Below are 22802 nucleotides of genomic sequence, written 5' to 3'. Positions count from 1 at the left end.
ACTGCAGGAGGACAGGAAGACTGGAGTGCCTGGAACAGGTGAGGCTGCAGGTCCCTTATTTTGGCTGCTGGTCCCTTATTTTCAAATCTGTAAGTTGACAGCTATGGTCCAGAAATTGCAGCTACTGCAAAATTCAGCAGCCCAGAGTGCTTATGGGAGTGGAAGACCAAGCATATCCATTGTAAAAAAAAACTTCACTGGTTGCCACTTGTTTTCCAGATCCAATTTGAAGGACTTATGCTTATGTAAATCGAACCATCTGTAAGTTAGGGACTTCTCATGCATGTGAAGACTGGTTCCAGGTGGGCTGAGTGGCCAAGAAGGCAGTTTCTGCATGTGCTGTAGAGGGAAGTGAGGGGCTGATGGGACTTGTCAACCTGGAAAGAGAGCCCATCTAGGAGAAGAAAACTCTGATCCTAAGCCTCCCCTGCCTTGAGGGTCAGGAGAAGAAAAGGCTAAGGACTAATCCCTACACAAATCCGGAATGGTGTCCATAAGACAGCTGGATGGCACCTTGCATGCCTTCTTTCAGATGGGGGGCATAGCTAAGGTCCTGGCCTGCCCCTCATTGCATGAGTGGAATTTGTGCCTGAGCCTTCTGGACTTTTCAAAAGAACAGCAAGCCCAAGCAGCTGTCTCTTTAATAGCGAATAAGTTATCACAGAGTTTGGAGACTCCCTCGCTCCCACCAGCAATGAGATGATGGATTCTAGAAGGCCATGCTCTCTGTCATTCCTGTTCCAAAGATGCCCTCACAAATAACATTTCCTGCCAGTTTATTTAATTGAAATAAATATTTTCTTTAAAGCCAAGATAAAAAAACTTTAATGATTTACACTTCAAACCAAGCAAGCTTTTATGGGAACACTATTTTTCATTTAGCACCATACTATAACCCCTCTGCTTTTGGGGCAATGATTTGTGCAGCTTCCAGCATGGTTTTTATCTGAGAGGAATTCTTGCACTGGCTGCCGCTGAGAAGGCCTTTCCTTCTTCTAGCTTTCTCCATTTTCTGCAAGCGACTTGAATGGGAGAAACACATTCTTGGCTTTATTTGGATGCAGGGAAGAATGTCTTTTTGCAGACTAGGCAGAGGGCAAAGAGGGGCCACTTAACATCTCCTGGGTTGGCCTGACCCTGGGAATTTGTCACAACGTCACTGGTGATTTGTAGGTTCGCGTATTATTAGTTCCCTTGCATTGCATTTTTTTAAAGAACAAGATTAGATAGATTTTGGCCACATATCCAAAACTTGCACAATTGCTGGTTCAAAGTGTTAATAAATGTTGGTGTTGGATGCTGATTTAGAAATAATTAGTTTGGGGGGAGGAAGCGAGTAAGAGGCAAAATGATAGAAGTTTGTAAAATTATGCATGGCATAGAGAAAGTGGATAGAGAAAAGCTTCTCTCTCACTCTTGCGTAACACTTGAACAAAGGATTTGCTTTCATTATATGCTGGGGAGCAGCCCTGAGAAAGAAAAGAGGAAGGTGTCATGCAGATACAGTATTCTGGGAGGGAGTTCCAGGTGTAGGAAGGAGGGACAGGTTCATTTAAAGGAGCAGGAGGTTTTCAGATCAAGGAGTGCTAAGAGTAAATGAACCAAGCTCCAGTAGGACCCTGGGTAGAGCTGGTCAGGTTGGGTCTGAAGTGGATGCTCAGACTCCAGAAAGCACTAATTTTGTGTATCCGCCCTGTATGGGTGATGATGAGTCTTTCTTAATCAACCAATTTGGTATAAAATAATTAGGCAGTCTCAGTAACATTTTCCTGTTTTACAAACTAATATCTATTTGAAGTGATCATGTGGAACTTGATGATAAGACCTCTTTTATTATTGAGCAGTTTAGAACTTTTATATTAGACCTTATATTGGAGGCTGACGACTTAAAGTGAATGCATAAAGCTATGGACCATAATTAGGATGCCAGCGAAGATTTATGCATCTCACTCTGTTTTCAGCTCCCTGAAGCCTGTAACGAATCACCACCCCACCCCACCCCCACTCACCTTCCCCCCTCCCAAGAAAATATTTAATAAAGATACATTTTTTTGAATAAAACTAACTGACCTAACTAACTGACCCATTGCATTGCCCTCAACAAAAGCCTGCCCCCCAAAATAATAAATCCTGACTATACCCAACCTCTGGGATGAATTCACCTCTCAGCTGTCATCCACAAAGATCATTGCCTGAGAAACTTTGAAAGAACTAATGACCCCCATGGATGAGCAGCAAGCAGACATCAGTGTGAGGGTGAATACCATAGCTGTCAACGTTTCCCTTTTTTTAAGGGAAATTCCCTTCTTCCGAATAGGATTCCTCGCAAGAAAAGGGAAAAGTTGACAGCTATGGTGAATACTTTATTGGAGAATGCAGATTTGGTCAAGGAAATTAGTCTCTGTCATGAAAAGCAGATTCAATGAGTTCTTTTTTAAAAACTATTTTTATTAAAGATTTTCTTGGTTTACAAAAGTATGTGCAGTCTCTCTCTCTCTCTCTCTCTCTCTCTCTCCCCCCCCCCTCCGCCCCGTAACATTTTTTAACAGATCAGTTTCATTTGTTGAGACATTAGGAAGAAAAGGGGGGGAGATGAGTGGGGGTGGGGTCAGGTGGCGATATTTCTATTTTACTTAATATATGTGGGGTTTTGTATCAGCGTTGCTTGCGCAGGTTCTCGTTAGGTCAGTTAGTTAAGTATTTTTATTTATTCACAGTCATACCTCGAGTTGAATGTGCTTTGGGTTGAGTGCGTTCGAGTTGCGCTCCGCGGCAACCCGGAAGTAACGGAGTGCGTTACACTCAAATTGACATCACCCGCCATCGCATCTTAACGTTCCGTTTGGGATGTGAACGGGGCTCCGGAACGGATCCCGTTCGCATCCCGAGGTACCACTGTACTTGATTTGGGGGGGTGGGACAGCTGCCCCCCTAACTACACCCATGTCCCAGAGATTGGGGCTGCCATTGCATCCCTGGTCTCCCACACTAATTGGATCTTCTGCCAAGTTGATAATGGCCTGATTGTGTTTTTGCAGCTGGCTGCTTTTTGCTTGTATCAGTCATGTGGTTTGAAGAAACCAGGAAGATTGTCTGATTTTTTATTTATTTTTTGTTGATTCAGATTCACTGGCATACACAAAGCACGAAGAAGAGATTTATATCCAAAACATATGTGCAGGATCCGTTGGGTGAGAGGGGTTGTTTCTGGTGTTTTCCTGAGCTAAGGATTTAAGGGGCCACCTACATCAGCATTGGCTCCACTCCCCCATCACAACTCATTAGATAATTTCTCTTTTTCAGCAGGGAAGTAATTTGTCAACCCGTCCATTCAGACAATGGATTACCAGCCGGGGCTTTCGGTAATCCAAATTCCGTTTTCATTTTGGAGGAGCAAGTACAGCTAACTGCAGGCTTACAGACGCAAGAGAGATGTTTGTTCCTCTTCAGCAATATGTTGGTTGTTGCCAAGTTCAAGTAAGTGCAGATTTGATCTACAAGGCTGTTAATGAAGTGGGTATTTCTTAGGAGTACCTTGCAAAGGTTACTTGCCCAGGTGTCTGCACTTGGAACTGCAACTGGAACTTGGAACTGGAACCTTCTTGAGTGTGGTCCATTTGTGGCCTCTCTCTCCATTCTCAGAATTAAGCTAGCCATTGTTGCACCCTCCAGATGTTAGTGGACTACAGCTCCTCTCACTGTTTGCCATGCTGGCTGCTGGGACTGCTGGGAGTTGGAGTCAAACAGCATCTGGAGGGCACCAGGCTGGGGGCGTCTGGTGTAAGAGCTTGCTTAGCTTATCAACAGGGGAGGAGGGCAGTGGTGAGCTTGAGCAAATCATATTTGGAAAATGGGTGTTTCCAGCTATTTGTTGTTGATTGTAGGATGGGCACATTTCACCCATGCAAAAAAAATTTTTTTGCTACATCCACATAACTTTATTGGCACCAGAATACCTGCCTGTATTTTCCCCTCTATTGAATCAGGATTTACCCTGCACATGGAAAATCTGACAAGTATTTTTTTTAATGCTAGCAATCTGCTTATGATATCTGAACGACCTGTTTGCAGAATTAATGAAGTCCTCATATGGAACACCCCAAGTTTCTAAAGTTCTTTTTCTTCATATTTTAGGGTGTTGTTGTTGTTGTTGTTGTTGTTGTTGTTGTTGTTAAAAACTAGCCATTTTCTGAAATGGACCAGCAGGATAGAAATGTGCTATAAATCAGAATGAATAAATAAATAGTCAAGTCCTGACTTTCTGATTTCTTCATAAAACAAGTTAAAATGCAGCAAATATTCTTATGAAAGTAGAACATGAGGGGCATAGGGTTGAGCGGGAGGGAGAAGCAGAATTAAAGAAATTGTGCAATATTTTGCCAGATTAGTTTTGCTACTGCTAAGAAAAATCACAACAAGGCTAATGACTCTTTTATGAAATGCCAGACCCCAACAGAAATGGGGAGACTTGGAAAACATCAGTCTCTCCCTATGCAAGGTTTTACTGGTGTAAAAAGGTAAAGGTAAAGGTACCCCTGCCCGTACGGGCCAGTCATGTCGGACTCTAGGGTTGTGCGCCCATCTCACTTAAGAGGCCGGGGGCCAGCGCTGTCTGGAGACACTTCCAGGTCACGTGGCCAGCGTGACGAAGCTGCTCTGGCGAGCCAGCACCAGCGCAGCACATGGAAACACCGTTTACCTTCCTACTATAAAGCAGTACCTATTTATCTACTTGCACTTGGGGGTGCTTTCGAACTTCTAGGTGGGCAGGAGCTGGGACCAAAAGACGGGAGCTCACCCCGCCGTGGGGATTCGAACCGCCGACCATGCGATCGGCAAGTCCTGGGCGCTGAGGTTTTTAGATTGGTTCCTGAAGGGGAAGGGGACAACCTTGTGCAATTCCTTACAGAGAACATTATAGCTTTTTGGCAAGAGGAATGGGAGGAAGAGGACGAATTTGAGATAACAACAGCCTTTCGACTGGGTAGAAAGCAGGATAAAAAACCAAGGGATTGTCTAATTACATTGAGATCAAAAGAAGAAAGAGATAAAATATTGAACTTGCATTATCAAAAGGCACTGGTGATCCAAAACTGTCAAATACAGATTTTTAAGGACATTCCCAAATATATTTTAGAGGTGAGAACATATTATAAAAGCCTAGCAGACCTGCTGAAGAAAAACACCATACCATTCAGATGGGAGTTTCCACAAGGATTGTCCTTTAACTTTAAAGGAAGGAAGATTAAAATAAAAACAATTCAGGACAAAGAACAATTTCTGGAGAGATACCTGGAGGATCTGCAGAAAGGAACTGTGGAGGAGGGGGAACCACCTGATATAGCAAATCTGTCATTTGGACTTTTACCACCACCATCGGAGGAAGAGCAGAAGCTTGGAGCAGTTGGAGGAACAGCTACTTAAATACAAAATGTCTCTGCAACTCCTTAGTTGGAATTGTAACGGCTTGAACCTTCCTCGGAAAAGACGACAAGTATTTCACATTTTGAAGAGAGAACAATTAGATATAATATGCTTGCAAGAAACCCATATTGCCAGGATACATAGGAAATTACTGATAAATAAGAGACTTGGTCTAGAATTTATCTCATCAGACAAAGTAAAGAAAAGAGGTGTGGTGATCTATGCAAAGGAAAAATTGGCTCCAAAATTGATATTTAAAGACGAACAAGGAAGATACCTGGCAATTGAAATACAAATTCAAGGAGAAAAGATTTTGATTGTTGGAGTATATGCCCCAAATGAGGGGAAGGCCGAATTCTTTAGGAAGTTGCATGAGACATTAGTTGACTTTTTAGACTATAAAATCCTAATGATGGGAGATATGAATGGAGTTGTCTCAACAAATATGGATAAAGCACAGAGACAAGTGATTTCAAAAGAAGGGAGACTACCAAAGACCTTTTTCGAAATGACTGAAACAATGGACTTGATTGATATTTGGAGAACAAGGAATCCTCTAGAGAGAGAGGGAACTTTCTTCTCTGAAGCAAAAATGACATGGACAAGAATAGACCAAATTTGGATTTCTAGCAGTCTGGCGTCAAGAACAAAAAAAGTAGAAATATGTCCAAAAACGTGCTCCGACCATAATGCGGTGAAGATGGAGATGAAACTAACAACAACTGGATCCTTTAGATGGAGAATGAATGACACCCTATTTAAGGATGAAGAGATCCACAAGAAGGCCCTTAAAACATTAAAAGATTACTTTGAGATCAACAGGAAAACAGATGTGGAAAAAAGAATAATTTGGGATGCAAGCAAAGCCGTGATGCGAGGTTTCCTAATTCAACAAAATTCTATAAAGAAGAAGCAACAAAATGAGAAGAGGGAAATTTTTTTAGAAAAAATAAAAGAAGGAGAGAAGAAGCTGAGATCCAAACCAAAGTCCCATGAGATTTTGAGAGAAATAAAGTTTTATCAGATGCAGTACATGGAGCTTATGAACCAACAAATAGAATGGAAGATAAAGCAAATGAGACAAAGAACTTTTGAATCAGCGGATAAATGTGGGAAACTTCTGTCATGGCAACTGAAAAAAAGGCAGAAAATGAACACTGTAACAACTCTAGAAATGGATGGAAAAATTATCTACAAACCCAATGAGATAAACAATTGTTTTCAAAGTTTTTTTAAGAAATTGTATGCACAAGGGCCAATCAACGAACAAGAAATAGAAGAATTTATCAGAAAATACGGTCTACCAAAAATTCCAGAACAAAGTAAAAGGATCTTAAATGAGGAAATAACAGAACAAGAAATAGAGGGTGCCATCCAAAATATGAAATTGGGAAAATCACCAGGACCAGATGGCCTGACGGCCAAATACTACAAAATGCTGAAAGAATGGCTGATACTACCATTGAAGGAAGTTTGCAATGAAATTTTGAAGGGGAAAAAGGCACCTGAATCGTGGAAAGAGGCTTTCATCTCACTTATACCGAAAACAGAGACTGAGAAGAACCAGGTCAAAAACTACCGCCCTATATCTTTACTTAATGTGGATTACAAAATTTTTGCAGACATTTTGGCAAAAAGATTGAAAAGAGTGTTGATAGAAGAGATTCATAAGGACCAAACAGGCTTTCTCCCAGGTAGACATATGTCAGACAATGTGAGGAACATTATAGACATTTTGGAGTTGCTGGATGTTGACATTAACAGGAAAGCAGTTCTGATTTTTGTGGACGCGGAGAAAGCCTTTGACAATATCTGTTGGACTTTTATGAAAAAGAATCTCCAAGGGATGGGGGTAGGCCAAGGTTTTGAAAACGGTATAGGTGCAATATATTCTCAACAAAAGGCCAAGTTAATTGTAAACAATGTGGTAACAGAAGAAATACCTATAGAAAAAGGTACACGGCAGGGATGCCCAATATCCCCTTTACTTTTTATATCAGTCCTGGAGGTTTTGTTAAACATGATTAGAAAGGACCAGTTGGTTAAAGGAGTCCAGGTCGGAGTTAGACATTACAAATTAAGAGCATTTGCAGATGATCTAGTATTGACTTTGCAACAGCCAGACACTAGTACTAAAAGAGTATTAGAACTAATTGAAATATTTGGTCGAGTAGCAGGTTTTAAATTGAATAAACAAAAAACGAAAGTGTTGGAAAAAAATTTAACAATGGAAGAAAGAGAGAGCTTTCAGAATGAAACAGGCTTGGAAATAACAAAAAGGGTAAAATACCTGGGGGTAAACTTAACATCTAAGAATGTGAATTTATTTAAGGATAATTATGAAAAATGTTGGTCAGAAGTTAAAAAGGATCTGGAAATATGGTCAAGGTTGAAACTTTCCTTGTTAGGCCGAATTGCTACTATTAAGATGAATGTATTGCCTAGAATGCTGTTTTTATTCCAGACGTTGCAGATAGTGGACAAGATGGACTGTTTCAAGAAGTGGCAGAAAGACATATCAAAATTTGTCTGGCAGGGCAAAAAGCCCAGAATTAAATTTAAGATTTTAACTGATGCAAAGGATAGAGGGGGGTTTGCCCTGCCGGACTTAAGACTTTATTATGAATCAGCAGCTTTCTGCTGGTTGAAACACTGGCTACTTCTTGAGAACACTGACATTTTGGATCTGGAAGGGTATGACAATAGCTTTGGTTGGCATGCATACTTATGGTACGACAAGGTAAAGGTGTATAAAAGCTTTAAAAACCATATTGTAAGGAAAGCATTGTATAACGTCTGGATCAGATATAAAGATTTGTTGGAAAGTAAAACCCCTAGGTGGGTGTCACCAATGGAAGCTAGGGAAGTAAAAAAGCTTAATATGGATTCTAAATGGCCAAAATATTATGAGATTTTAGAATATGATGGCGAAAGGGTGAAACTTCAGAGTTATGAGAAATTAAAGCCTAAGGTTCGAGACTGGTTGCACTACCATCAGATAAATGAGACGTTTAAACAGGACAGGAAAATAGGATTTCAGAAAGAGAAGTCAAAATTAGAAACAGAATTGTTGGAACCCAATACTAAGAACTTATCAAAAATGTATAACTTGCTGTTGAAATGGAATACACAGGATGAAATGGTGAAATCAGCTATGATTAAATGGGCACAAGATATCGGTCATGATATTATGTTTGCTGACTGGGAACAGTTATGGACCACCGGTATTAAATTTACTGCATGCAATGCTTTAAAAGAAAATATTATGAAAATGATCTACCGGTGGTACATGACCCCAGTCAAGCTTGCAAAAATATATCATTTGCCTAGTAATAAGTGTTGGAAATGTAATGAGACTGAAGGCACTTTCTACCACCTTTGGTGGACCTGCCCAAAGGTTAAAGCTTTCTGGGAAATGATCTATAATGAAATTAAGAAGGTCCTTAAGTGGACTTTTCCTAAGAAACCAGAGGCTTTCCTTTTGGGCATGGTGGGCCAAGTGGTGTCAAGGAAGGATAGGATTTTCTTTATGTATGCCACTACAGCAGCAAGAATTCTACTGGCAAAGTATTGGAAGACGCAAGAACTACCTACTCTGGAAGAATGGCAAACAAAGGTGATTGACTTTATGGGATTGGCTGAGATGACGGGCAGAATCCGGGACCAGGGGAAAGAGACAATGGAAGAGGACTGGAAGAAATTCAAAATATATCTTAAAAATAATTGTAAAATTGAGGAGTGTTAAGATGTCAGGGGGTAAGAAGTAAAGAATTGCAGCAGTAAACAAAAAACTTAAGAAATTTTTATGAAAGGGAATTAAGACAAAGGACCTAAGGGTTGCTAAAGAATTATTAAACAAGGATGCAGGGATGGGGAGGTATGGGGAAGTCAAAGAAAGAAGGATATGAACTGATGAGCTTGAAGTTGTATTGTTTTATACTGTTCTTTATTATTTGTGTGGAAAATTAATAAAAATTATTATAAAAAAAAAGAGGTTTTACCCACAGCGCCACACGCGTCCCGTTTTACTGGTGTGCAACAGAACAAATAATTGTGACTATTTTATCATTTGTTTTATTTGTTACAGTAATTTATATCTCACCATTCTACGAAAAAATTGTGCTCAAAGAATGTCATGATATGGTAAAATAAAACAGAAAATTTACAAGAATGAACAGATCGTACACTATTAAAAAGCAACAATTTAAAACATAATACATTCTTTAAAATTATGCTGGAAGAAAACAGCTTTCACTGCCTGCTGTGTAGATTTGGGAGTTGACTACTCCACTGGAGTCTTTTCTCTCATAAGGAGGAAATTTCTGGCCTCTGATTCCTGACCCCAACAACAACCATTCCCATTCATAAATCTGTGGGTCCATCCTGCTAACAAGGAGTGTGACTTCATTGGTGAATGTTAGGGATGAATGAACCTGCCAGTTTCAGTTTCTCTTCATCTCTCATTTATCCAGTCTTTAAGTTCAGGTCTCTCTGCATTTGCACATCTGTTTCCAAGTTGCTGCTTTTAAAAGTCCTCATAAAACTTTGTCTGTATTTTAATGTATAATTTTCCTAATACAGTATACACAACTTGTATGCATTTTTGCCCTAGTAATGCATATTTTTATTAACAACCCCCCTATTGTAATGCACTTTTAAATGTTGTTTTCATTAACATATGCATTTGTTCACATTTTCCATTAAAATGTGAGTTTTTGTGTACCTTATTTGATTGGAGAACTTGCAGCACAAAATTCAGAGAAGTGTAATTCTTCTTTTTTAACTGCATTCTGTTTTTAAAAGAATATATATTATATTGCTTTTTCACATGTAATTTAAAAAACAACAACAGTAAGCAACAACAATAGCAGCATGTCTGTCATTTCTTGGGGGGAAAGTGTGTCAGCAGTTGGAACCAGCAATTAGAAAAAGTCTGTGATGCATTTTAAAATCTCTAATCAAATAAGACTCTCCAGATTTTTCCATGGGGAAGTTGTGTCAAGAATTTTGTAGGATGGGTGTGTGTTTTTGTCACATATTGTTTTGGGAAGAGTGAATCAGGAAAGTTTACCTTTAAGGCAAATTCAATCAAATTTTTCTCTTTCCCCTTAAGGGTGGTTCAACAGTGGTCATAATTCAGGAGAAGTGAAGATAAATGGTGGAGAGGTCTATGGTGAGGATGCAGAAGAAGACATGGGCACCACATGCCGTCTTCCTCTTGCCAGCATTCTTAACATAACCTGTCTCTGGCTTTGGATCTAGGTCATCCTCCAACTTGAAAGTGAAGAAGCAGGTGCACCTGACTAAGGTGTGGACAGGCAGCTGCCTCAGTGAAGTGTCGGAGAAAAGATTCACCCATGAGACCTCCTTTGTGATTGGCTGGCCCACCACCAACTTTGTTGTCACTTATAGGTAACACCTTCTCTCAGAATTCATCATCTATCCCCCCCGCCCCAAATCATTTCACATTTTCCTTAAACAACATCTGATGACAACACAGAGATGTAGAAGCTGACCTCCACCACCCCTCACTCACTAAGAATGTTTCCCAATCTTACTTACTTTGTTTGGCTAATTTATTTACAAAATTTATCTCCCACAAAAATTTATCTCCCAAAGTAGCTCAAAGTAGCTTATGATAATTTTAAACAACAGAATATATAAGCAGTAATTTGAGACAGGTCAAAAGCTGTCAATGGCAAAACTACGATGGCAACAACAACAGGAATAAAGAGTTAACAACATCAGTTTGGACCAGTATTATTAACATGGAGATTCACTAAGGATTGAATGGTAATTTAGCTTCCTTTGAAATGTTTGAGATTTCCTGCATGAGGATAAATCTCAAAATTCAACCATTCATTCATTCATTCATTCATTTACATCCTTTGAAACATACCATGAACATGACTTAAAATACAAATAAAATTCAGTTCTGGACACATCAAAAATCACACAAGGATTACTGTCTTCAAAGAACAGTATAAAGATAACCATTCTTACTATGATTTTTACTGTTACAGCATAAATAAACAATGCTGAGTACCTCAGAGTAGCATCCTGAGATAGCTGCATTGCATCCTTAGTTTTCTTATTCTCACACGTTACAAAATCAGACCAATCTGACCCAATCAATCAAACCAACATATCATTCTTTTTAGTCCCTCTAGACAACTTTATGTGTCAATTTATGATTTCTCATTTGTCAAATATTTCGGCGTCATGCTTGCTCTATCTTTCTCTTTTCCCTTTTGCGATGCGATTCCTGTAGCCATTTGACCTTTGAAATGATTGTGCCTATTTGTCCATTTCGTGGCTAATTTCATAACAGAAATGCACAAAGTATACATGCTCTGTAATTTTTCTTCCCCAGCCTGTATCCCTCCAGATATGGTTGGACTACACCTTCTGTTGGGTGTTGATGGGGGAAAGCTGCACCCAGCTGAGAGTGTTATCTGAAAATAGACAACATTCCCTCCTTCACATACTAATTCTTCACATAGCTATTCTATGGGATTTGTTACCACAAGATGGAGTGATTGCCACCAACTTTGATGGCTTTAAAAGGGGTTTGGACACCTTCATAGAGGATTTGACAAACAAAGGCACTAGTACAATGGCTGTGCTGTTCCTCCAGGGTCAGAGGCAGTATGGCTCTGAATACCAGTTGCTGGAAACACAGGAGTGGAGAGTTGCTCTTGTGCTCAGGTCCTGCTTGCTGGTTTCCCACAGGCATCTGGCTGGCTGCTAAGAGAACAGGATGCTGGACTATAAATGGGCCATTGGCCTGATCCAGCTTCATAGCTCTAATGTTCTTAATGCAGAAAGTAAATACCTTTAATTTACTAAGTCACTATTCCATCACATCCACACCATATATTTAAAGCCAATGGCTTCCCCCCAAAGATTCATGGGAGCTGTAGTTTTCCCACTCATAGCTACACACAGTTAAGAACTACCGTTCCCATGGTATTTGGTGAGGGTCATGTTTAAATATATGCATTAAATATATGGTGTGGATCAGCCCTTTATTCCTGCTTCAGCAAACAAGGTTGGCTAACATTTGCCCTTTGCCCCCCTCAATATCTTCCTGATTGAAGCTAAAAATGTAAAATTTCTTTCCTCATCTCATCCAGGAAATACTGTATTTTTTGCTCTATAAGACTCACTTTTTCTCTCCTAAAAAGTAAGGGGAAATGTGTGTGCATCTTATGGATCGAATGCAGGCTGCGCAGCTATACCAGAAGCCAGAACAGCAAGAGGGATTGCTGCTTTCACTGCGCAGTGATCCCTCTTGCTGTTCTGGCTTCTGAGATTCAGAATATTTTTTTTTCTTGTTTTCTTCCTCCAAAAACTAGGTGCGTCCTGTGGTCTGGTGCGTCTTATAGAGCGAAAAATACGGTGATTTCCTATTGGCCATTCAGGCTATTGGGGAGTCTTCAATTGACTTTGTTCTGCCACGCATTGCAGGATACCTGACTAGAAGAATGACGACTCTTAACATTTGCTTTTTACAGCCAATATATGTTTGGGCAAACCTTGGTACAGGTTCTGTATCTCTAACGTCATTACAGGGAAATAGTTTCTAAGAATTGCAAGGCAAGGAAAGCAGACAAAGCAAGTTATTAATTAGAGGCCGTTGCCCAACATGAAAAAGATGCTTGCTTCAAACGTCAGAATAAGGCACTTGCCATCCGCCCACTTATCAGAGCCTCGCTTCGCTTCGCCAGGAAATTGAGCTCAGCAGCACAAGAAAATTATTTTACTAAAATAGAACAGGAAGGGGCTGTGCTTTTGTATTGGGCCTTTGTCAGAAGGGACAGTGATTTATAGTTCTGTATATCATCTATGGCAGTGTGGACAAAGAAAGGGGGGGAACTTCCCCAACCTGAGGGCCACATTATTCTCTTGATCATCTTCTGGGGGCCGCATGCCACTGGCAGGCAGGGCTAGAGGCAAAAGTGGATGGAGCAATGAATGTGACTTTTACCCTTCATATGGAAGGCTACAATCCAGCCAGACAAGACGGAGATTTCTACGGAGGAGGTTTCTATTCATGGAGAATAAGTCTATCAGTGACTGCTAGCCATGATGGCCAAGCTCTGCTTCCATGGTTGGAGGAAGTAATGCTTCTGAATACCAGTTGCTGGAAACCTCAGGAAGAACTCAAGTGCTCCTCTGCTTGGGTTTTGCTCAAGGGTTTCCCACAATGAGCACCTAGTTGGTCACTGTGAGAGTAGGATGCAGGCCTAGATGGGCCCCCTTTGGCCTGATCCAGCAGGCTCTTCTTGTGCTGTCATGGAAACCATGGGAGGGGGAGAGTGCTATTGTTTTCAAATCCTGTCTGCTTGTCCCTCACAGGGAACTGGAAGGCCACTGTGAGAAGAGAATGATGGACTAGATGGGCCATTGGCCTAATCTAGCAAACTTTTCTCATGTTCTTAGGCACACACATCTCATCCTCTGAGACATTATCACAGTTCACCAATGCAAAAGCACTTGAGGAGCAGGGCCTGGCAAGGGGTGGGGCCTCTGGAGGGGGAATAGCATAGAGAGAGTCCCAAGGGCCACAGTTGGCCCCTGAGGCCACAGTTGTTCCCCACCCCTGTTGCAGCCAGAGGACTTTTGATGCTTTCTTACCATTGTGTTTACTACTCATTTTCAGATCGCCTGAAGTGAAGGACAGGTGGATGTCAACACTGCTGTGGTAAGAGTTGCATTCTTTTTGTCTGCAGCAAGGATGCCACGTGGCGTAAAGGTAGGAGTGGCATTGTGCCATGGTGGCCTGCCTGTGGCATCTAGTGGCCCTTGCCATGGTTGCTGCTTGCTCCCCATGAAAGTAGGCTAGAAGCAGGGCTACCTCCATCAGTTCCGTTGTGGCAGGCCAGCCCCATCAGGCCTCATCTCCCCTCAGCTTCGCACCAGAGGGCAACTGCCATTCCCTCAGGCTGACTCAGTGGGAGAAGTGGGAAGCAGAAGGCTCATTCCATCAGCTTTGCCAAAAGCCCAGATCCATCAGGCACCTCCTGCCCCTGAACTGTTCCAACTGTTTAGAAATCAATACTGAGTTTGAAATTTAATTTTCTTCTTCCCTCCCCATCCCTTTTTCCTTGTATGTCATGCTTTTTGGTTTTTAGGTTGTAAGCCTGCAGGCTGTTTTGAATGTAAGCTGCTGTGGGAACCTTTTTGACTGAAGAATTGGGTACAAAAGTTATAGATAGATGGATGGATGGATGGATAGATAGATAGATAGATAGATAGATAAGCCAACTGGAAGAGGGAGGAGGGAATGTGTTGGTTCTATAGTGTGCCTCAGAGAGTACTGTCTTATACTTTATCAGTGTTCTACTTTGATCCCATTTAGCCACTTTTCAGGTGTTCATTCACCAGGATAGCCAATGTCCATCAGCCCCCAGGGAAGATGGGAGTTGTAGTTCCACAATATTAGGAGGACATCTTTTTAGCTACTGCCACATAGGAAACACATGGGAAGGGTGGCATTGCAGTGACAGGCAGCACCCTAGACTAACATGCATCCATTAAAACAGGAATCAGGAACCATTTTCAACCTGAAAGCTACACTCCTGCTGTGTGGGTAGCTGCATGCCAGGGCTGGGCGTGGCCAGAAATGAAAGTGGGCAGGGCTTTACCATTGTGCAGTAGGTTACATTCCTGGCACACAGAAATCAGAGATTTTGAACATACCCACATACCCACACATGTGTAAAGCATTATCACGGCCCCAGGACCACATTCCAGCCAGGTAAATGTTCTTGATGCAGGACTGCTCTGAGGAGTACAACCTGAGGAGAGGTGTCGTGGGCTGAGTAGGGTCCTCGGGGCTTGAGGTTCTCCACCCCTGTGTTAGAACCTCTGAAGGGAGCTGCTGAGTGTGCACAGGACTTAAATGACATGGAGATGCTTGAATGAAATCAACCCCACCCCAAAAAGTTAGTCTCCCCAAAATGGTCTGTAGCAGTGTTTTTAGTGCCTTTCTCTGCATGCCCCAGTAACTATTCACCTTGTGGTTTATTTTCTTAATGGTAAATTTATGAATTATAGGCACATCAATGAAGTGAAGCAGACTGAGTATCCCAAAAGCATACCCATGCAGATTGTGTTGATGGACGGTGACCACAGCTCCTCTGTGAGTAACAGTGGGAAAAATAGCCTGGCCTATTAAAAAGGTAAAGGTACCCCTGCCCGTACGGGCCAGTCTTGACAGACTCTGGGGTTGTGCGCCCATCTCACTTAAGAGGCCAGGGGCCAGCGCTGTCCGGAGACACTTCCGGGTCACGTGGCCAGCGTGACATCGCTGCTCTGGCCAGAGCCAGAGCCAGAGCCAGAGCCGCACACGGAAACGCCGTTTACCTTCCCACTGGTAAGCGGTCCCTATTTATCTACTTGCACCCGGAGGTGCTTTCAAACTGCTAGGTTGGCAGGCGCTGGGACCGAGCAGCGGGAGCGCACCCCGCCGTGGGGATTCGAACCGCCGACCTTTCGATCGGCAAGCCCTAGGCGCTGAGGCTTTAACCCACAGCGCCACCTGCGTCCCATAGCCTGGCCTATTAGGTTGGTCCTGTTCTTCAGTACCGCCGTATGTGGCAGTGCTTAGTCTTGATTTTCAATCTACAGTAGTTTTAAGGCTCTATGTTACCTGAGCAGAACCTAAATGTGTTTTTTATTCTTTGTGTCAAGAGCACTGCAATAATCGTCTCCAATGTAGAAACAGCAGAGCATGTCATCAAGAGGACCACTGAGAAGCTGGGACTTCCTGTAAGTGCAAAATTTATTTCCTTTTAGAAATGGCTCAGCAGTACTGCATTATTATTTTTACTAGCTGTGAGGCGGGAGGTGGGAAGATGAGGTCACTTGAGCTTTCCTAAGTGTAACTGAGACAAGGGATCCACTCATGCCCAAGAAGCAAATAGACTGGAGAAGGGATCTGGGCCACATGCTTTTGCATTCTACATTTTAAAAAAATTAAGGAGGTATTAATGAACAGGATATTATTTATCTAGACTTACTGTGTATGCATTTTATTTTTGGGGGGTATACTGGGTTCTGAGAAGGAGTGGAAAATAAGCACTAAAAGTGAATATGCATGATTTTGATAAATACATAATTATGTCAACTGTAGGGTTGTAAAATACAGATTGGTTCTTATATGACCAACATATTCACATGAATGCTTGGGTTTCACCCCTTAGTATAAGACATGAGTGTTGCAAGTTGTAGACAAAGCCATTGATTTATTTGGCTTTGCAAGCATTCCTCCATGAGAAAATTGGTAATGTCAGTCAAGATTCCCTAAAACTCTCTCCCCCTGCTTTCCAAATCACACCTAAACTTTGCCACTGCTAAGGAAGGCAGTCTGGGAGGCACAAGGGTGAATTCTCCATTCATACAGAGCAAGTGGCTGTTACTCGTGGTCAAACCCTTTGCTCTGGAGCATGTCCCAGAATCCCTCTATAATGTACAGGGGTTCCTTGAGAAAAGAAGAGTTTGAAAGCCACTGGCCTCTTCCCTTGCCACCTAGGCAAAATATACTAGTTTATAATTAGACTGTGGTGTGCTAAAATGTGCCATGTATATAATGACTCAAGACATGTTCATTGGCCTGACTCGCATGCTTTTCAAGTCTTTTGTGTGGATATTGCCTCCATTTCCAACCTAGATGGCTTTAAAAGAGCATTAGACAAATTCGTGGTGGAGAAGGAGGAGGAGGCTACCGCTGCCTGCTAGCCATGATGGTTGTGCTCTGCCTCCACTGTCAGAGGCCGTAACGCTTCTGAGTACCAGTTGCTTGAAACTACAGGAGGGGAGAGTCCTCTTGCTCTTGGGTTCCTCTTGCAGGCCTCCCACTGTTGCATCTGGTTGTCCACTGTGAGAAGAAGATGGTACTAGATGGGCCATTTGTCTGCTCCAGCAGGCTCTTCTTATGTTCTTATGTAAGCCGCTGCTGTCCAGATGCATGGCTGTGCTGGTTGGGGCTGATGGGAGCTGTAGTCCAAAACATCTGGAGGGCACCAGATTGGGGGAGGCTCCTGTAAAGTTTCAGCTTTGACTTCTTTCTGTCTGACTGCCTTCCCCTTTCCTCAGCTGTACTGTTCTGCTTCCTCTGAATGTCAGACATGCTGGTCACTCTGTTGTATTCCATCAGGTTTGCAGCCCTGCATTTCCTGATCCTCCCTTCACCACCTGCTGCCTGGGCTTCATTGCCTGGTATCCCCTTCTGTTGTTTTGCATCCCCTTTTCCCAGCTTCTCCAGTCCTTCATTCTGCCACCTCATTTCTTTCTGTTTTTCAATCCACAGGGCCGGCCAAGAGACTATCTCCTTTGGGTAATACCAGGAAGGGACAATAATGCTTACCCACTTATCGGTAAGAGCTCTTGCTTTCTTGAGTGAACATGGATAATTCAGTATTAATTAATGTCAAAATGAATATTTGTAAGTCCTTCTGATGTGAGTGGCATCTTACCCTTTCATTTCTGTGGAGTGAAATTGTTGTTCCTTTTATCATCCAGGACATTGCACTCTGTGAGGCAGTGTAATGCAGCAGCAAAAAAACAAACACAACAACCCTAATTCAATTCTAGGTTACATCAGCAGAAGTTGAGTGTCCAGATCAAGGGAAGTAATAGTCCCGCTCTGTTTTGCCTTGGCCAGACCACACTTGGAATACCGTGTCTAATTCTGGGCACCACAATTTAAGAAGGATGTTTATAAGCTGGAACATGTGCAGAGAAGGGCAACCAAGATGATCGAGGTTCTGGAATCTAAGCCTTATGAGGAACAGTTGAGGGAGCTGGGTATGTTCAGCCTATGGAAGAGAAGATGGAGAGGTGATATGATACCCCTTTTCAAATATCTGAAGAGCTGTCACATGGAAGATGGAGCAAGCTTGTTTTCTGCAGCTCCAGAGGGTTGGACCCAAACCAAAATACAGCAGATGAAGCTCTTGTGGCCAGGACTTGTATAAACAGGGGTGTTTGTGAGGGCATTTAGTGGAGGAGTTTGAGGGGGAAGCCTGAATTCCATCTCACAGCATATGTATGACTAAGAGAAATGAACAGTGAACTGCAACACCTGGGCCATGTTTGCCTTCCTGTCTAAGAACGTGCAAAATCATACATGGCCATCCAACCTCTTCTTAGAAACGGTCAAAGAAGGAGAGCCCACCACTTTCAAAGGAGAGTCTGTTACACTTCCAAACAGCTCTTACTGGCAGAAAAGTCAGAATGTCCTGTATTGTAACTGTTTGGAATGTCCTTTATTGTAACTTGAACCACTGGTTCGGGACCTACCCTCCTGTTACTTCCATACACTATTGCCTCTGTCCTGCCCCCAGTAAGGAGTCACCACCACCACCAACCCTTCCTCTGGGAAGTGGCAGGAAGTGTTCTGTATCATCATTACACCATGTGATCTCCCACTTGCAGTCTAAAGGTCTACAGCCAAATACAGGTTTGCCACATCAGGGCCCTTTCTGAATGAAGGCTCTCCCACACTTCCATTTGTCCCAGGCTTTCTGTGCGTTTGCCCTGCTGCTTTCCCTGGGAAAACCTGCTGTTTACCACTGAGTCGGAGTAAAAGTCCATCAGGGTTTTCTGCAGATTGACATGAGTTCTGATTCAGTGGTAAACATCAGGTTTTCCAGGGAAATGGCAGGGTGAATGAAGAACCTCTTGGAGCCATGCCCAGAAACCATGGGACAAGTAGAAGGGAATCCAGGACAAACAGAAGTGTGGACAAGCCCTGAGTGAAAGAAGAATCAGATCCAAACCTTCTGCCTAAAGCAACCCAAACATATGGTTATAAAAGTTAGGTGCCACCCCCCACTTTCTACAAGACTCCAAGGGGTTCCAGGCTCTCACCCAGGGTCTGTGGTCCTTTGGAAAATTGAGACATGGCAGAGACTGTCATAGCTTTGAGAAAAATGGTTTATTCACCTATTTACACCTTCAGTCTGCATGGAGGGAGTCCAGAACTTATGGCATGGTCATCTGAAGCAGAACTTGTCTCCCACAGCAGTGCAGCCCTGAAGTACAAGGCATCTCTCCCAGCCAGCCTTCAGCCAACCTGCCCAAGATGGATCCTAGTCTTTCTTCTCTCCCCTTCTTCTTCCCAGCAAACCTTGCTAAACAACCCTCTTTTCCTGTCACCTCACACCCAGTTACGCTGACAACCTTCCAAATCCCAGACTCTGTTCACACCTCAGAGCAAGGGGAAGGTCAGTTTTCTTGTACTGCTAATGGCCCTCAACAGTGTTGTATTGTTTTTAATAGCCCTAGCTTGGCCAGGTTGTTTTGCATTGGCTAGCTCAGGAATTCCTTTGCAGCTTGTATTTCTCCCTTCACATCCCAAATAATCAAAATCCTACCATTTATTAATTTCTAGGGTTTAGCCCACCCAACCCAAATCTTTAACACCATGCTTCCCACACCAACTTAGACAAGAGCTATGAAATTCAAACTTGCAAGGAAAACAATGCCTTCAGAGATGCTGCGGGAGGAAAAATGTTGTTTCCCTTAATCAACTACTCCTGTTTAAATAAGCAAACATCCATCTTCCCATTATGAGCGTGGAATCTTCAGCTTGTTTATTTCTCCTGTTAAAGAATTCCAGCTGATATTTCAAGATATTATTTCAAGTATGATAGGCTGGTATTTAATTCAGATGGAGTTTGTAAGGACATAAGAGCCTGCTGGATCAGACCAATGGCCCATCTTGTCCAGCATCCTAATCTCACATTGGCAGGACCCAAGCACAACAGCTCCCTCCCCTCTTTCAGTTTCCAGCATGTGGTACTCAAAAGCATTTGCTGCTTCCAACCACACAGAGAGAGCATAGCCATGATGACTGGTAGTCATTGACAGCCATCTCCTCCTATGAATTTGGCTGATCTTCTTTTAAAACCACCTAAGTGGTTGTTGGCCATCGCTGCCTCCAGTGGGAGTGAGTTCCATAGTTTAACTCTGCACTGCGTGAAAATGTCCTCTTTATCTGTCAACTTTATCTTCCAACTTTATGCTTCAATGGACATCCACAAGTTCTAATGTTATGAGAGAAGGGGGGCTTTTCTCTATCCCCTTTCTCCATTCCATGCATCATTTTATAAACTTCTATCATGTCGCTTCTTACTTGCCTTTTCTCTAAATTAAAAAGTCCCGAATGCTGCAACCTTTTTCCTAGGATAGTTGCTACATCCCTTCGATCATTTTGGTTGCCTTATTCTGAACCTTTTCCAACTCTGCGATACCCTTTTTGAGGGGAGGCAACCAGAACTAAAGACACTGTAATCCAAATGTGGTCACGCTATCAGTTTGTATAACGGCGTTGTGATGCAGGCAGTTTTATTTTCAATTTGTTTCCTAATGATCCCTAGCATAGAATTTGTCACGGCTACTTCACACATGGCTGGCAGCTTCTGCTTCATTGTGTTAAACATTGTATCCTAGTTCAATGGATTTCTGAAATAGATACAATGGAACATTCTATACATAGTGCGCTGTCTATTCAGATGTTGCTGCTTTTCTTGGTAAAAGAATAAATGAATCCATTTAGCTCCTAAACAGCTTTGCGCTGCCTTTAAGGAGCCTAAATAAATGCTTGGGTTTGAACTGAGGCTAAATGACTGGTAACAGGGAGTGATTTCAGAAATAGGCATCAGGAAATTAAGATCAACACAATATTTTTCTTTAAATTATTTAATAATAATAATAATAATAATAATAATAATAATAAATGCCCTATGAAGGCAAAAAGTGTTTTGGATTTTTTTGCCATTGGCACATATCAGAAAATGATGCAAGTTTAGATGTACAAATAACATTACACAGAGTATTTACTTTGGCTGAGAGTATAGGGCATGTCTTTTCAACTTTTTCCCATAGTGTTTCATAACAATTTCTATTATTACATGTGACATAATGACAGTATCGTATTTAGGGTTGGGCTTTCTGGTCAAAATGGGACTAAAATGAGAGCAGAACTTTTGATGAAGGCTGTTTGGGAATGTTGACAAGAGCAGCCTTTTCCTTGAGACTTTTCAGTTAACTTCTTTCAGAGGAGCCAAAACCCTTTCACTGTTGCTTCTCTCAGGCTGTGGGAGATGTCAAAGCCTTTTAAAGCAGGTTCAGCAGATTTGGGGTCAGAGCCCCCTTCCACCCTCCTCCTCCTTCAGATTCCCTTTCCTTTGGATGGCTAACCATGTCACATCTGTGATGGGCTTAAGGTTTGTTTATTTATATCCTACTATGTAGCCCACAGGGGATCCCCCCACCCCACAAAATTTCACCAATGAAAATTAGATCAAAGTCTAGTGTGAGGAATAGACCTGCCATGCTGTATTACTTCCTTTACAGGTAAGGGATGATCCCATGTCTGGTGTGAAGGATATTTCCACAATTTCTTCCTTTGGCTAGATGTGGTTGGTGGGCACAGGATTCTTCTCCAACTAACACCCCCAGGCCAGTCATTGACCCACTGTGGATCTGAGTCTTGACTAGGGACTGGAGGATAAATTAGATTCAGGGCTTATCCACACTCATCTTTCATCTACTCTTTCTAGGCTCTGTGTCTGAGTGCCCTTCTTTTTGCCCTGGAGCGTTTCCAGTGAAAATCTGCTCTTTAAATATGAATTGGAGCAAATGGCAATCTGCAGAAAACCTGACTCCTCTGAATGAGCACTAAAGAGTGAGGGATGGGGGGAAACTCCAGGGCAAACCCCCCCCCCCCCAATGTTTGGACATGGAGCTTTTAAGCACAGACCTGTACCTGGAAAGCAGAGGACAAAAGAAAAGTGTGCATATGTTATAAACAAAATCTGGTCTTGATCCCTTATGGGGTACACAAGAGCCCTTATAGAGTCCTTTGTAGGTTCTCCATCGGTAGGAGAAAATAACAGAGGCTAACCAGAGAATATTGAGAAGCAAAGCATCTAGTAAGCCTGATCTTTATTAACGCTGTTGCAACAGGGTGCTCCCTTCACACACAGGAGAGTGGAAGTGGACCCAGAACATAGGTGTGCCTCCCCTTATAGAGACATTTTGAAATTCCCTGCCCTGGAGCTCTAGACCACAACCAGAAACATCATTCATACATCACAGAAGGGGTGTAGACCAAGACCACCCCCCAGATACATCATACCTACTTCATAGAAAAGGCGGTCTACAACAGAATTCTGAGTGCTTTGTTTATCTTCTGTCTGCCAGGTTATCTGATAATGCCTTATCTGATTGCCTTTCCTGGTAGTCTGGCCATTCTTTTGAGATGGTAATCACTTAATTCCCAAGACAATGGGAAGGTTCCCTCACCCTCACCCTCCTTGCAGAGAAACATTTGGTCAGTTTGGGAGTCAAAATGGTTTCAGGGC

General features: G+C 42.4%; 1 protein-coding gene across 9 annotated transcripts in view; it reads left to right on the top strand.

Annotated features, from left to right (window-relative positions):
• The window catches only part of LOC307207422 (rho GTPase-activating protein 20-like), a 94352-nt gene that overhangs the window by 57099 nt on the left and 14451 nt on the right, over positions 1 to 22802 (top strand). For 6 of the 9 annotated variants that reach the window (XM_079961229.1, XM_079961235.1, XM_079961231.1 and 3 more), the window contains 6 exons: positions 3304 to 3477; positions 10687 to 10836; positions 14090 to 14131; positions 15487 to 15571; positions 16123 to 16200; positions 17741 to 17807. In XM_079961229.1, the coding sequence (XP_079817355.1) occupies positions 3304 to 3477; positions 10687 to 10836; positions 14090 to 14131; positions 15487 to 15571; positions 16123 to 16200; positions 17741 to 17807 (596 nt within the window). The other 3 variants (XM_079961230.1, XM_079961233.1, XM_079961237.1) reach the window with 2 other exon arrangements.

This window comes from Podarcis cretensis (assembly GCF_951804945.1).
Source record: "Podarcis cretensis genome assembly, chromosome: Z".
Lineage (NCBI taxonomy): Eukaryota > Metazoa > Chordata > Lepidosauria > Squamata > Lacertidae > Podarcis > Podarcis cretensis.
Note: the sequence above shows the minus strand (reverse complement) of the source record. Positions and strands in the feature narration are given on the sequence as shown.